Source organism: Leopardus geoffroyi, chromosome C3 (assembly GCF_018350155.1).
Source record: "Leopardus geoffroyi isolate Oge1 chromosome C3, O.geoffroyi_Oge1_pat1.0, whole genome shotgun sequence".
Lineage (NCBI taxonomy): Eukaryota > Metazoa > Chordata > Mammalia > Carnivora > Felidae > Leopardus > Leopardus geoffroyi.
The window spans coordinates 137,743,405-137,758,685 of NC_059338.1; the positions used below are offsets into that span (position 1 = coordinate 137,743,405).

The 15,281-nt window shown below is 38.6% G+C and overlaps 1 protein-coding gene across 1 annotated transcript in view; it reads left to right on the plus strand.

The window, feature by feature from the left end:
• The first annotated feature begins 4,233 nt into the window (after positions 1-4,233).
• The window catches only part of ARMC1 (armadillo repeat containing 1), a 42,623-nt gene continuing 31,575 nt past the window's right edge, over positions 4,234-15,281 (plus strand). Inside the window, exons 1-2 of the mRNA XM_045455083.1 lie at positions 4,234-4,445; positions 9,719-9,939. Of these exons, the coding sequence (XP_045311039.1) occupies positions 9,757-9,939 (183 nt within the window). The 5' untranslated portion in view covers positions 4,234-4,445; positions 9,719-9,756. The remainder of the gene's footprint in view (positions 4,446-9,718; positions 9,940-15,281) is intronic.

Sequence of the window (15,281 nt, forward strand, 5' to 3'; positions counted from 1 at the left end):
TACCACCTAGATTTTTGTTGATTACATTTCATTTCATTTACATATGGTTTTACTTAATGAATATTTATCAAATTATGTATAGAACTATATTTACACACACCCCCAGTAAAGCTAATTTATTTTTAACTTTTTTGCATGTGATGAGCACCTAGTCTCCCAGATCCTATCCCACCCATTCAGGTAATATATGCTGAAAACTTAGAGTGTATCTTTCTCTATGTTTTCCATGCTCATAGAATAATGTATAATGGTACACATTTATATAAATGCATAGGATATGATTTGTTATTGTTTCCAAAAATAAGATCATACTGTGTGTTATATATATAACATATATATGTTATATATATAACACACATACTGTGTGTGTTATGTATACATATGTAATATATATACATATATATGTTATATATATACATATATAACATATATACATATATATACATATATATACATATATATACATATATATACATATATATACATATATATACAAGTATACATATATATATATATATATACATACTTCAAAGCAACTTTTATCAGTTAGCAATGTGGAAATTCCTCAATGTCTCTTTCTAATATATTTTTCATAATGGTCCATGGCCTGTAGATATACCATCATTTACTAAAACATTCCACTATTGATATGTATTCATTTGATGTTGGGTTTTTTTTTTATTGGCTTTTTTTTTTTTTTTTTTGCCTATGTGAACAATATTGCAGCAAACATCTTTGTTCTTACGTCTTTATATACTGATGCTTTTTACATTTTAGATTCTTGAGGATTTGCTGGGTCAAAAAAATATATTATTTTTTAGAATACATTTTGCTGGGGGGCGCCTGGGTGTCTCAGTCTGTTAAGCATCTGACTTCGGCTCAGGTCATGATTTCGTGGTTCCTGGGTTTGAGCCCTGCATAGGACTCTGTACTGACAGGTCAGAGCCCGGAGCCTGCTTCAGATTCTGTATTTCCCTCTATTTGTCCCTCCCCTGCTCATGCTGTCCCTCTCTCTCTTTCAAAACTAAACATTTAAAAAAATAAAAAAAAATAGATTTTGCTGGATTTTTTTAAAATTATTTTTTTAATGTTTATTTAGTTTTGAGACAGAGAGAGAGAGAGAGACAGAGTGTGAGTGGGGGAAGGCAGAGAGAGGGAGACACCGAATCCAAAGCAGGTTCCAGGCTCTGAGTTGTCAGCACAGAGCCTGACATGGGGCTCGAACTCTCAGACCGGGAGATCATGACCTGAGCCGAAGTCAGACGCTCAACCAACTGAGCCACCCAGGCGCCGCTAATTTCTTTCTTTTTTAACTTTTGAGTTTCTAGTCTTGTCTAAGGTCTCCTCTACTTCTATATTGTTATATGTAGTCACCAAGATTTTCTTAAAGGGTTTTCAATATTTTATTTTTTATACTTGTGTTCTTAATCCATCTGGAATTTCAGTTTTTTGGTATATAATGTATATGGACACAATTTTATTTTCATTCAGATACATACAAATACATTTATAATTATTTCTCATCCTTTAAAATTTTCTATTTTGATATGTTTTAAGTCTACATATTAGTTTTATAGTATGTGTATAGAATTTATGAATAAATAATATACATATAACCAAGCTGCGTGCTCAAAACATTTTTTTAAACTGAAAGAAGTACTTGATCAATAAGTTTTGGAAACCATAACACTAGACCATAAACTTGGGGGCAGTGATTATGTTTTCTTGTATTTTTGAATCCATCGTTAAGACTGTTTCTAGCACATTGAATGTGTTCTGAAAATAGTTTTAAAATAAGTGAATGGGGTGCGTAGATGGCTCAGTTGGTTAAGTGTCTGACTCTTGGTTTTGGTTCAGGTCATAATCTTAAACGGTTTAGTGAAATAGAGCCCCACATCGTGCTCTGTGTTGACAACATGGGGCTTGCTTGGGATTCTCTCTCTTCCTCTCTCTCTGCCACTACCTGTATGTGCATATGTTCTCTCTCACTCTCAAGCACTTTAAAATAAATAAACACTTTAAAATTATTAAATAAATAAATAAAATAATTAATTAAATAATTGAATAAATGAAACTACCTTTATCTGATTCCTGGGTCTTAAGCAACACAGCTATTGAGAAACTTAACATTCCAGCTGTGTCCTGTGGCAAGATATCTGAGGCTCAGAACTAGCAACGACTCATAATGGCAGATAGTATAACTTTACTGGTGTCAAGTTCATAGATTTTTAACATAGGAATATAAATTCTTAAAATCTTAAACTTCCTGGGGCTTGTAGTCCATAAGTGCTTATGAAATTGTTAATTATTTTTTGTGACTACATCCTGTTTTTAAATGCCAGTCATCTAACTCTCTGTAATGGCAGTTTGCAAAGGATTAGTCTTCTCACTACTTTAATGTCAGAGGCATGATTATATTTAACTTTAGATTTTGAACTTCTAAAAAAGACTCTATGTAATATATATTCTGACCACTGACAAAAATCTATGTCATCAATTATTAGTTGGGAAAATCCCAATTGTCTTCTCTCTTTTTGATAAATTGATTTTAGAAAAAATAGCAGGTTTACTTTCCTGGGCTATTTCATTGTTTTTAATAACAATACTGAACAAAATTTCATTTACTCAATCAAATGGATTATGTTTAACCTGTCTATGCCCTTTGGACTTCCTATATTTACTTTTTTACAGCCTTTTTTCTTACTGTAAATGTATCACAATCTCCTTTTTAACTTTTCCTTTTCCCCCCTCAGTTCCAGCAGTTGGTTGTTCTGGTTGATTATTTAAAATGAGGCTGGTGCTTCTACTGCTGGACATTATGCATCATTTCTCACTTGTTTTTGCTATAGGTCAAATGGTGTGAAAGGGACATTTTTCTATTCTACTTTGCTCCTGTTTTCTTCTTGAGCTTGTTAGAAGAAAGAGGAAATTAAGAATAAGAAAAGGCAAAGTAATTTGAGAAGTAACTGGATTTTGAATTCACTTAGGAATCAAAGTATTGGAGACAATTGCGTAGAACACAGTCTGAGGTGTTTGTTTAAAGTAAGCTCTATGCTTACTTAACCTGGGGCTTGAACTCAGGACGTGGAGATCAAGAGTAGCAGGCTCTACCCACTGAGACAGCCAGGCGCCCCAGGGAGGTGCAGAGAGAGAGAGAGAGAGAGAGAGAGAGAGAGAGGAAGACACAGAATCCCAGGCAGGTTCCAGGCTCTGAGCTGTCAGCACAGAGCCCATGAGGGTCTCCAGTCCCCGAACCCTGAGCCCTGAGATCATGGCCTGAGTTGAAGTTGGGAGGCTTAACCGACTGAACCACCCAGGCGCCCCGCCCGGGACATTTATTCTTAACCACACTTGCCCTATTAGAGGCCTCTTAAATTCCTTGAGACTTTAATACATGAGCTATGTGGCAAAATCAAACTGAAAGAATCTAGATTCCTTTCAGTGAAGTTATTGCGTGCAATGGATGCCTTATTCTCAGACTGGCCTATATAATTTAGATTACACTTATATTTACAGAAATAGCTTCAAAACCCAAGATTTATACTTAAAACCGGTGCCTGTCATCGTTAAAGGTATATAAATCTTTACAATGATAAACTAAATAGAAGACAGTATTTAAAAAATACATCATGACGAATTTGAGAACGTTCTAATTAGAAGTCCCTTTCCCTTACCAAAAAAAAAAAAAAATCCTTCAGAAAAGACGTTATTATTTAAAACAAAAAACTGTACTTTGCAGCTTTCCCGGTGTTAGGAAGACAGTGGACACTAACAAGAAATGAACGAAACGCCTAATGTGCTAGTATGTTCTTACCAAAAACGCCAAGAAACTTTAAAGATTATGAATTAGGAGTCACAAAAACGAATGAAATATCATGAAAATCCTTTATTAGAACTGAAAGAATTGACAGAACAAAAAGTTCGATTTGAATTTCCGAACGCAGGAGCAGAGAGAGATACCCCTCAGCGCCGGAAAGCTGGAAATTGTAGTGTGGAAACCACGACGGTTTCTCGGCCGGAACCAAGGTTCTTTCCGTGCCTAATGCTTAGCGAACGGAGAGTCGTTTGGTCCAATTCAAGTGTTCCTGGACTCTCATTGGACTCTTCCGTTCAATACTGAGTGCATTTCCCTAGGTCACCAATGAACGCTTTAGTCTAAGAAGGCCTTCACGTACTGGATGTCTTAGCCTCACGTTGGAATGGTTTCAGCCAATGAGAGGGCAGGACTGACGGATGTTCCAGGGTCGTGGGGGAGAGTCTGTAGAGCCTTTCCCCGCCAGCGTCCTCGCTCTTTGGCTTCTAGAGTTAACCTGGTCGTTTGCCGTCGCTGAGGCCGGCGGCTGCGAACGGAGGGACCGTCTTTGCGCCTCCCGGGTCCCTGTGCTCCATTCGTTGGTGTGGCCCTGATGGTGCGGACGGCTCCGGACTCCTAAAGCTCTGGCGTGGTATGTAAGGATCCAGGGGCGGCAGACAAAGCGGTGGAGCCCGGAAGGCCGCGGAAAGCGGCCCCTGCACCACCAAGTCCGCAACTCGGCCTGGGCCGAGGCGCTCCGCTGGCCTTCTCCCGACCCAGCAGCGCGTCCCACCAAGCGCTTTATAGCGCCAGGCTCCAATGTGCCCTGTGAAAACGTTAGCTTTGTTCAGTACCTCTCCGTCCCCCACACGTTTGATTTTTACAAACCCTGGTATTAATAGATGTCCTCTTCATCTCTCCAGCTTGTTCTTTGGTAACTTTATCTTTTGTGCACCTGCATGTCTGCTGCTAAGAATGGAAGGGCATCGTTGTGTTTGTCTCCATTCAAGAGAGACCAGCATTCACATCTCTGTATTTTCCTAAGTTTTTGGGAGACCTTCGTGCAGTTTGCAGCTCCTTTCGTGATAGTGTACTGATGTGTTAGGGCAGAATATACCCCGATAGCTGGTGGAATATAAGTACCCACAAGATTAAGTTCTGTTCTTGTTTGGTAATTGCTGGTGCTCTGTTGTATCGTTTCAAGTTTTGGGTTTTTTTTGTTTTGTTTTTGGTTTTTTTGATCCTAACCATCACTCGAGGTTATTACGAGAGGAAACTGAGGCTCAAGTGAGGTAACTAGCTTCTGAAAGAGTTAGTTAGTTGCTAATTAAGGGAAAGCCAGATAGGAACTCCATGCTTATGATATTTTTAAAAACTTGCTTAACTGAATATGGATTTAGGTTGTGGGTGTGTACCCTGTGCAGCTCATAGTTGTTAAGAGACCTAAACCATTCTTTGAGTTAAATGGTAAGCTTTGGCAAAAGAAAAAATCTTTCAGGCATCTGCCTAATTATAGTCTCACATCTATCACCTAAGTTCCCAGTTCCAGCAGGATAGGCCTCATCTGGGAGCTTGCTGGAAATGTAGAATCTCAGGCCTCTCTCCATCTACTGAATCAAATTTTTTTTAACAAGATCCCTTGGGTAATCAGAGTTCCTTAAAGTTTGGGGAGCATGCAGTATTATCTTAGAATGATCTGTTTGTCCAAATTGAACTAAACAAAACAGGGAAAAAAAGGTATGTATTGTATCCATTTGTGTTCTTTTTATATATATATATACATATATATTAACATTTATTTATTTTTCGAGAGACAGAGTATGAGCGGTAGAGGGGCAGAGAGAGGGAGACACAGAATCTGAATCAGGCTCCAGGCTCTGTGCTGTCAGCATAGAGCTGGATACGGGGCTCCAACTCAGAACTGTGAGATCATGACCTGAGCTGAAGTCGGATGCTTAACCGACTGAGCCATCCGGGCACCCCATCCATTTGTATTTTAATGGACTAGGAAAAAGTTCCACATTTTTCTCATTTACTAGTGAGACTTTGATTTTTCTTTAAGTATGTCTGTGTTGTCAAGTTTAGCTTACTTAGAAAAGAATGTTTAAAAATCAATTAAAAACTAACTTGTAAGGTGTCAGGTACTGGTCTAAAAAATGAAATGAGACAAGAAAGATGTTAAATACTACTGCTAATACAGTCTCAAGAACTTTCTGTTTACTCACACATCATCAGTACACAAATTCCCCACCATAATTCCCCCCCACAATTTTGTTCCTTTGATCAGGAACTTTTCGGTCATTTTCTTTGGAAGGAGCCTGTAGGTTGGCTACTGCTAGTAGTTTTTTTAGTTTATTCATTTGGTTATCTGGCAATAAAACTGAAACATAGTCCCCAAATCACTTACAGGGATTACTGTATGTTGCACAGGAATTAAAGTTTGTAGAATTTTAATGTTTAAGGTTTCATTCAGATGTCTCTAGCCATATTAAAAAGACATGTACTTATCAACCACTGTAAAGTGTTAATTGCTTTTATTTGTACCAGAAATCACCTGGAATGATGCTTTGGGCCCTGCCTCCAAGGATTCCTGGTGAGGGCTGGGTATGGGCCTTGGAATCTGCATTTTAATGATAATCCCAGTTTATTCTGATGTAGGCTATCCGGGTCCACATTCTTGGCATTGGTATTTTAAATGAAAAATGCAAGTAGAAAGCAAGCTTATTTTCTTTTGAACTTAATGGGGTACTCTTTGTAGAAGAAAGGAAGAGAATTTTTAACTTACATTATGGGTCATAGGTTGCTATAAAATTGTTCAGATCAGTATATTTAAAAGGTTATTTAAAAATTATTTGAGATCTGCCAAATTTGGGAATAAGACAGGGTAGGATAGAATGAATACCAAAATATATCCTTTAAAAAACACTTTCCAGCCTATGAAGGCTAACATTTTTATCAAATAGCCTGTGTGAAAATGATACAATATAGAAAAACTAAATGTATCTAATACATGAATTGGGGTTAAAGTTCGAACTTTTACTTATCTGTTTCCATTTTCTTAGCTGTTCATAGCTATCTTGCAAAAGCTGCTATGTGAATTCTGCAATACACAAAAATATTGATCATTTAGCAGGATTCAGGCAATTCTCAGAGTAACTTGATATTGGCAATATTAAATAAGGAAAGAAAAATGAACTTTAACCCTGAGGAATTCTCTCTTGAAGTTTTATAAAAACCCTTCTAAGTTGGGGGAGAAATCATAGCTCTGTCTACCTTTCTTCCCTTCAGTTAAGTGCCATAGGAAATGCAGTGCTTGACTACAATTTCTGCCTCTGTTATGTCTGGATTTTTGGTGCCTTGTGGTATTCCTGATCCTTTCCTTGGCTGATCCTGATTTGAGCGCTCTCCTGGTCTGTGGGCTCTGAAGATTGAAAGTTTTAAATGTTTTGACTTTTATTCATCTCTAAGGAACAGGAAAGGCCATAACTTTTTCAGAATCATTCCCACTAAATAGTTAACTAATGCCTTTTTTTTTTTAATGTTTATTTTTGAGAGAGAGAGAGAGAGAGAGAGACAGAAAGCAAGTAGTGTAAGAGCAGAGAGAAAGGGGTCACAGATTCTGAAGCAGGCTCCAGGCTCTGAACTGTCAGCACAGAGTCCGATACGGGGCTTGAACCCAGGAACTGTGAAATCATGACCTGAGCGGAAGTCATCTGCTTAACCGACTGAGACACCCAGGCACCCCTCAAACAACTTCTTAAATAAGAATGGAGCTCTCCCGTTCTAAGGTCCTGCAAAGGGACCTCATCCAGAGTATTTGGTTCTTAAATGGGATTGGCTCTTAGGCCTTTCAGCCAGTAATTGGTTCTTCAGGTTCCAGTTTTGGATAAGATTCATGCTGGTAACAGCACATAAAGCTCAATGGTAAGCTGGTTTGTAAACAGGGATATTCAGGATGCCAATCTCTATAGAGGCACCTAAGAAGCAACATGCCCCCAAACGTGTTAGTCTTATCTGTGTGTTCAGTCTGTTGCTTTTTTTCTGAATCCTTTTTTTAATTGCCATAGTAACAATAATATTTTCATTTTTTGAAAATAACCTGCCAAATACTATTTTGCTAAAGCCCTATTTTCTCTGAGTCCTTTAATTTTGCATTTGCTTGCATACTTAAAAAATTTAATGTATATTTAATGATTTCTTTTTGCCATGTGGTATGAATTAACTTGCTTAGCAGTGGTTTTAAATTGCTCAGAAGTCATTCCAACACCATTTATTGAGTAATCTTACTATTTTTGATGGATTTTTTTGGCTCCATGTAACTTAAAACTGTTACTTATTGAGCATTTACAGTGTCAGGCACCAGTCTAAACCCTTTTCTGTGTATTATTTTATTTAGATAGTACACCATTTGGTAGCTGCTATGATTAGCCCTATTTTATAGATGAAGAAACTGAGACAGAGTAAAGGATTTGCCAGAAATCACGTTTACCAAGTAGTGGAGCCTTGGTCTGACTCTCTGAGAGCCCACTTTCTTATACTGAATGTATATAAGTAGCTTTCCTGGGAGAAGTATCTCTCTACTGCTCTGTGCCCCTCCACTTTATTGTTTATAGCTTTGTATATTTCAACATATGGTAAGGCTAACTCTGCCTTATTACCTTCCCCGCCTCCCCCCTCCCCCCCAAATAACCTTTAATAGCCTTTTTGGAATTAGAGAAAAATTTTATCCCTCCTCTCCCACCCTACTTGTTACTGTTTTTGAAATTGGAATTAAACATACTGATTGGGACGTATGGGTGGCTCAGTTGGTTAAGCATCTGACTTCAGCTCAGGTCACAATCTTGTGATTCATGGGTTCAAGCCCCCCATTGGGCTTTCTGCTGTCTGCCTCTCCCCTGCTTTAGCTCTCCCTCTCAAAAATAGATATTAAAAAAATAAATAAACATACTGATTGATTTGTGGAAAGTATTTACACCTTTATATTCTTACTGATAAGGAATATACTGTGTAACTTGCTTAATGGAAGTTGTTATTTTTAACTTTCTGCATATATGACTACTATTTCTTGATATTTTTTTCTTTGACTTTTGTACGTTTAGCATGTTATATTTTCTAAAATACTCTGTTTATTTTTGTGGGAAAAAGTTTTTGAATTTAAAAGAACTGTATGGAAAGTGGAAAGACTTGATTAGTTTAGGAGATAAGATTTTAGCCCACTTCTGTACTTTTGTCACCTGGGGCAAATTATTTAACTTCTCTGTGACTGTTTCCTTATCTGTCAAGTGAAGTACCTCAAATTCTGTGTCATTCTTCCAAATATGGCACAGGTGTGCTTAGATTCAGTTCAGCTTCACCATGATCTCCCCAACTCCTTGGGCCTCAGACACAGGGTGAGGCTTTTTTGTTCACAGCTTTCTTTGACTTCTTTTTCCTAGGGGATTTTATCTTTTGTAAATCCAGTATGCTGGGTTTTGTTCATAGATAAATAAGAAAAAAAAGCTTTCAGCTAGCCACCTTTCCCTGAGGCACTTGTTTTAGGCTCCAGAAATGTTCTAGAGGAAAATAGCACTAGCAGTGGTATGATTGGAGAAGTATAGTGAAGGTCATGAGCTTGAACTGTAAAGATCTTGTTTATTGTGACTTTAGTGTTAAAATATGTATTGCTAAACGGAATTTATTGGAATATTGAAGATGACATATGTTCTTTAAACATTGTGCATACATAAATAACTTGATTTTTTTTTTTTTTTTTTTAGTTAGCTTCTTATGTTCATTTTACTTAAACTGTGGGGTTGCCAATTCTCAAGTTTTTGTGTGATTTAGATTCATCTGTTTCTTTCTAAGGGTGTTGTAATCTTGATTATTTAACAAATGCCATAATATACCTCAGCAGCCTTGAGCTAATTTTGCAAACCATTTCTACAGAATTTAAGAAGATTTTGTTCATGTGTATGGCATAGAAGATGAATTCTTCCTCCTCCACCATGAATGAAGAACCTGATGCTCTCTCGGTAGTTAACCAGCTACGGGATCTAGCAGCAGATCCATTAAATAGAAGAGCCATTGTTCAGGATCAGGGATGTCTGCCTGGCCTTATTTTATTTATGGACCATCCCAACCCCCCTGTTGTCCACTCGGCTTTGCTGGTAAGTTGCCTGTAGTAATTTCAGTCTTGGTGTTACAATTTTGCAATTCAGGAGAACTTGAAAATGTTAGATGATGTGGTAAAAAAATTAAAATTGACTACAGAGCAAATAGTAAGTCTGTATTTCTATATATGCAAACATATATGTACCTTTGACACAAATGGTAGCATATTATATGCATGAAATGTTCTGCAACTTCCTTCTTTCACTTAACAAGAAATCTTGAGGATTATATCAGTATGGATAGACACGTGAAGAGGAAACTTACTGTTTGGGTTTTTTTTTTTTTTGTAATACCTTTATTAAGGTCTGAATCACTTGCCATACAAGTCACTTATTTAAAGTGTACCATTCATTGGTTTTTAATGTACAACCATCACTACAGTCCTGTTTTACAACATTTTCATCACCTCAGAAAGAAACTCCTCTACCTATTGCTCCCCGCCCCCCAAACCCTTTCCTAAGTAGCCACCGTGTATATATTTGCCTATTTGGGCAAAAATGCCTATATATTTTTTACATAAATAGAATCATAGAATATGTGGGTTTTGTGACTGGCTTCTTTCACTGTTCCCAAGGTTCATCTACATTGTAGCATATAATAGTACTGGCCAAATAATACTCCATTGTAGGGGAATGCCACATTCTCCTTATCTGCTTCTCAGTCGACGGACATAGCACATATTTTAGCATAAGATGGGAGGGAAAGGTAAGGAAAGGGGAAGACCAGAGAAAAACATAGAGGATCATGGCTAATAGTGTAGAAGGAACTACTGTGTTATGAGAAATGCAGGAGCTAGAAAAGTGTGAAAGAACATTGCAATCAGGCAAGTCCAGAATGTGATCATTTCTCGAGGACAGATAATCTGGTTGTGTGAACAGTAAATGGCATTAAAAAGAAAGGCAGTTGGCTGGAGGAGAGGAATAGTGGTAACTGTTAAAGATTAAAAATGATTTAGCCTGGGTGGCTAGTCAGTTAAATGTCCAACTCTTGGTTTCGGCTCAGGTCACGATCTCACTATTTGTGGGATGGAGCCATGCTTAGGATTCTCTCTCTCCTCTCTGCTCCTCCCCCACTCATGCTCTCTCTTTCTCTCTCAAAATAAATAAATAAACAAACGTGTTTTTTTTTTAAGTGACTGAAGAGACAGATCAGCCGAGGGTAATATGTGGACCTGATTTTTAGATTCTGATTTGAACAAATCAACCATAAACATGACAGTGCGGAGCCGACTCGGGATTCTGTATCTCTCTCTCTCTCTCCCTCCCCTGCTTGCTCTCTCTCTCAAAATAAATATAAACTTAAAATTTTTTTTTAAAAAATCATAACAAAAATGTTTAAAAAAGATTATTGTAAAATCTTAAACTCCTTGCCCTCCTCCCCTTTTTTTCTGAGAGAGAGATAGAGAGTGAGCAGGGGAGGAGCAGAGAGAGAGGGAGACGAATCCCAGGCAGGACCACGCTGTCAGTGCAGAGCCCAACGTGGGGCTGGAACTCACCAACTGTGAGATCATGACCTGAGCTGAAACCAAGAGTCAGATGCTTAACCGGTTGAGCCCCCCAGGTGCCCCACAAACTCCTTGCCCTTTACCTAGAGACCCATTTAGTCTAATTTCACAAGTTTGTACAGAGCGATAATATATGCATTTTCCCTTTCAAAAATCAAACTTCATAATACAGATTTTCTGTTTTACCTTCATAGAGTGAAGTTTAATAGGCAAAACAGACATTGACAAGTGAACATTAGTAACAAATGGGAAAATTTGCATGGTCCCTAGATTGGTTTTATTTCAATATGAATAGCAATAAGGATAAGAGAGAGCAATAAGAATAAGACCAACATCAGATAGGTCTTGGGATAGGTCTCCAGATAGGGACTTGGGGTAGAAGGAAGAAGTGTGTTTTTTTGTTTTTTTGTTTTTTTTTTTTGGTGGACTAGACTTGGACCTATTTAAATTTGGAAGGCTAGGGGCTAAAAAAGAAGGAGGCTAGGGGCTGCCAGAGTGGAAGAGGTTTGAAGAGGAGGCCCTGAGAGTTGCTACAGAAAATGGGACAGGTTGCTGACTGAGGAGAAAGGTGGGATTGTTCAGCAGTTTTGAGGGCCTGACTAGTTTGGTGACACTGGATTGGTAAGATGCTTACAGCTCACAAAATCCCTTTTTCACCTCCCTTCAGGCCACTACAGGTCCTGAGAGCCAAAGAGTCAGATTTGTTCAGGGTTGATTCTTGGCCAGGTAAGTTACACAGAAGGCTAGCAAAGGGAGTTTAGGATTTTGGCGAGAGAGTGGTTGAAATGATAGACTGCAGATGCCAGGCTCAACAGGAAGGGAAGTCAAGTCATGGAGGGACAGAGCTAGAGAGAAAGTAGGAGGGGGGATATACATGGGTGCAAGTTCCCACTGAAGTTGAAGAGCAGGTGTGGTGTTTTTTAAATTTTATCTTCACTATTGGCTTACTAGCTATACTCTATGATTTCATATGATTTCTAATAAGACTGCTATGCTTCTTATCTTTGTTCCTCTCTACATAATTCTTTTTTTCTGGCTTTTTTTGGTGACTTTATTACTGTTTTTCAGCAAATGATTATGATGTGCTTGATATGGATGGTCTCCTTTGTGTCTTGGTTTTGTTTTTGTGGGATTTGTTGAGTTGCTTGGTTGGGTCTGTGGTTTTATAGTTTTTATTAATTTGGGGAAATTGTCATCCATTATAATTTCAGGGTTTTTTTAATGCCTCCTCACTCCTCTTCTGGGACTCCAGTTACATGTATGTTAGGTACTTCATGTTGTCCTACGGGTCATTGTTGTGCTGCTCTTTTTTTTTTTTTTTTTTTCCTTTTAAGTCTTTTCCCTCTCTGTGCTTCATTTTGGATAGTTTCTATCGCTATATTTTAAGTTCACTGATCTTTTTTTCTGTAGTGTCTAATCTCTTAACCCATTCAGGGTTGTCTTCATTTCAGGTATTATGTTTTTGTCCTCTAGAAGTTACATTTGGGGATTTTTAATATCTTCCATTTCTTTCCTCATCACGCTCATGTTTTCCTACTCATCCTTGAGCATATGGAGCATATTTACAATAGCTGTTTTAATGCCCTTATTTTCTAATTCCATCTCTGTCACATCTTGGTCTCTTTCTATTGATTTTTCCCCCCATCCTGGTCAGATCCCTCATCTCTCCTATTCTGTTCTGCAAATTCTAGCCACCTGGGGTGTTTTCTGACACCAGCCAATTCTATTTCCGTGCGGACACCAGCTTGGTGTCCAGCAATTCAATTCAGTTCAATTCATTTCTGAAACTATCCAGCTGGAGTTAAATGTCAAACTCCCTCAATTTAAGGCTCACTCCCACGAGACTACATTCACTTCAAAGGCCAGTTGCCAGTATCAGGTCACCTGTATTTCTGACTGAACAGCTATAAATTAGGTGTTTCAGTGTTCCCCTCCTCAGGTTCGATAATTTACTAGAATGGCTCCAGAGCTCCGGAAGCCACTTGGCTTACATTTACCAGCTTATTGTAAAGGGTACAAATTCACAGGTACATGCGGCAAGGTCTGGAAGGGTCCTGAGGGCGGTAACGTTTGTCCCTGTGGAGTTGGGATGTACCTTGCTGATGGTTGTATTCACCAATTCAGAAATTCTGAATCTCCTTGTTCAAGAGTTAAAAAAAAATTTTTTTTTTTAAGTTTACTTATTTTGAGAGAGAGTGTGTGAGCAGGGGAGGGGCAGAGAGAGGGGGCGAATCTCAGGCAGGCACTATGCTATCAGCACAGACCCTATGCAGGGCTGAAACTCATGAAACTGACATCATGACCTGAGCAGAAAAATCAAGAGTCAAACGCTCAACCAACTAAGCCACTCAGGTGCCCCTGTTCAAGAGTTTTTATAGAGCTTAATCTTCAGCACCTTCCTACTCCCAGTCAGTGGGTGGGGCTGAAAGTTCCCAGCCTCTAATCTCTTGGTCTTACTAGTGACCAGCCCCCTTCTGAGGCTATCTTGGGGCCTCAGCCTACCTCACTTCTTTTACATAAACCCAGGTGTGATCAAAAGGGCTGCTTTAGGAACAACAAAAGAAACTGCTATCACTCAGAAAATTCCAGGGGTTTTAGGAGCTCTGCACCAGGGACAGGACAAAGACCGAATATTGATTGTTATTATGCTGCACCATCCTAACCTCCCCGCCTCTGATATCTGCATCCTTAACCCAGCAAGACCCCTGGGCTCCATTTGGGTTCCCCCTCCCTGTGCTAGTCTGAAAACTGCCTCCAAAGCAGTAAGGTGGGGCACTTACCGGGCCCCCCTCATATTTCTCTTCTCTCAGGGGTTACAGTCCTATGCCACTTCTTGTTCAGTGTGTTTAATATATGTTGTCCTATTGGCTTTTTGTGGATGGAGGTCAGTTCACATGGCAGTTAATCCTTTATAGACTGAAGTGAATGTCAAGGTTGGGAGGAGTTGCAGAAAGAATAGGAGATTTCGTAGATACTACCATTTTCAGTAATCACCAGGCACTTGGGAAATGTAGTACAGAGGACCAGTAGCAAATGTGAAGGTCAGCAGGCTGAGATGGCAGAGTTGTGGATGGTGTAGCTCACAGATCACAGATGTATTCCTAAAAATCTGGTACCAAAGTATTTGGTAAGTGATGAGAGATTAGGAGGTCTGTAGAACAGCTAAATGAAATCCTTAGAGAATCAGCATGTGAAATACTTGAAAACTATACTTTTTTTTTAAACGTTTATTTATTGAGAGACAGAGAGAGAGCGAGAGCAGGGGAGGGACAGAGAGAGAGGGAGACACAGAATCTGAAGCAGGCTCCAGGCTCCGAGCTATCAGCACAGAGCTCGACATGGGGCTTGAACTCACAAACCGCGAGATCATGACCTAAGCCGAAGTTGGACGCTTAACCAACTGAGCCACCCAGGTGCCCCCAAAATATACGTTAAATTTTAAGAGAAAAGCACCCTAGAAAAGTAAAATTTGACAAAGTAGAAATCTGTGAATTCATCTTTTGTTTTTCAATAAAAAAGGACACTTTAAAGGTGAATTGTAAAATTAAAAACAGTTCATTCTGTAAAGGTATTTTTATGTTTTGTCTTGCTCAGCAGTTTATTTTAATTAATATGTAAAAAGCATCTAGGGGGAAATGGTAGCTATTGAGACTACTCCCTAAAATTAATAAATGGAATGTGGTTTCATATATCTCTGTCAAGATGAAGTGGTGAAAATAAAGCCAGAACAACCTAATTTTGACCTTACAGATAAGTTAGGGACCATTATTTCAAAGAGCAGATTCAGATACTTTAGCTAAAAGGATCATTTCTTCCCTAGGGGTCTGCTGTGAT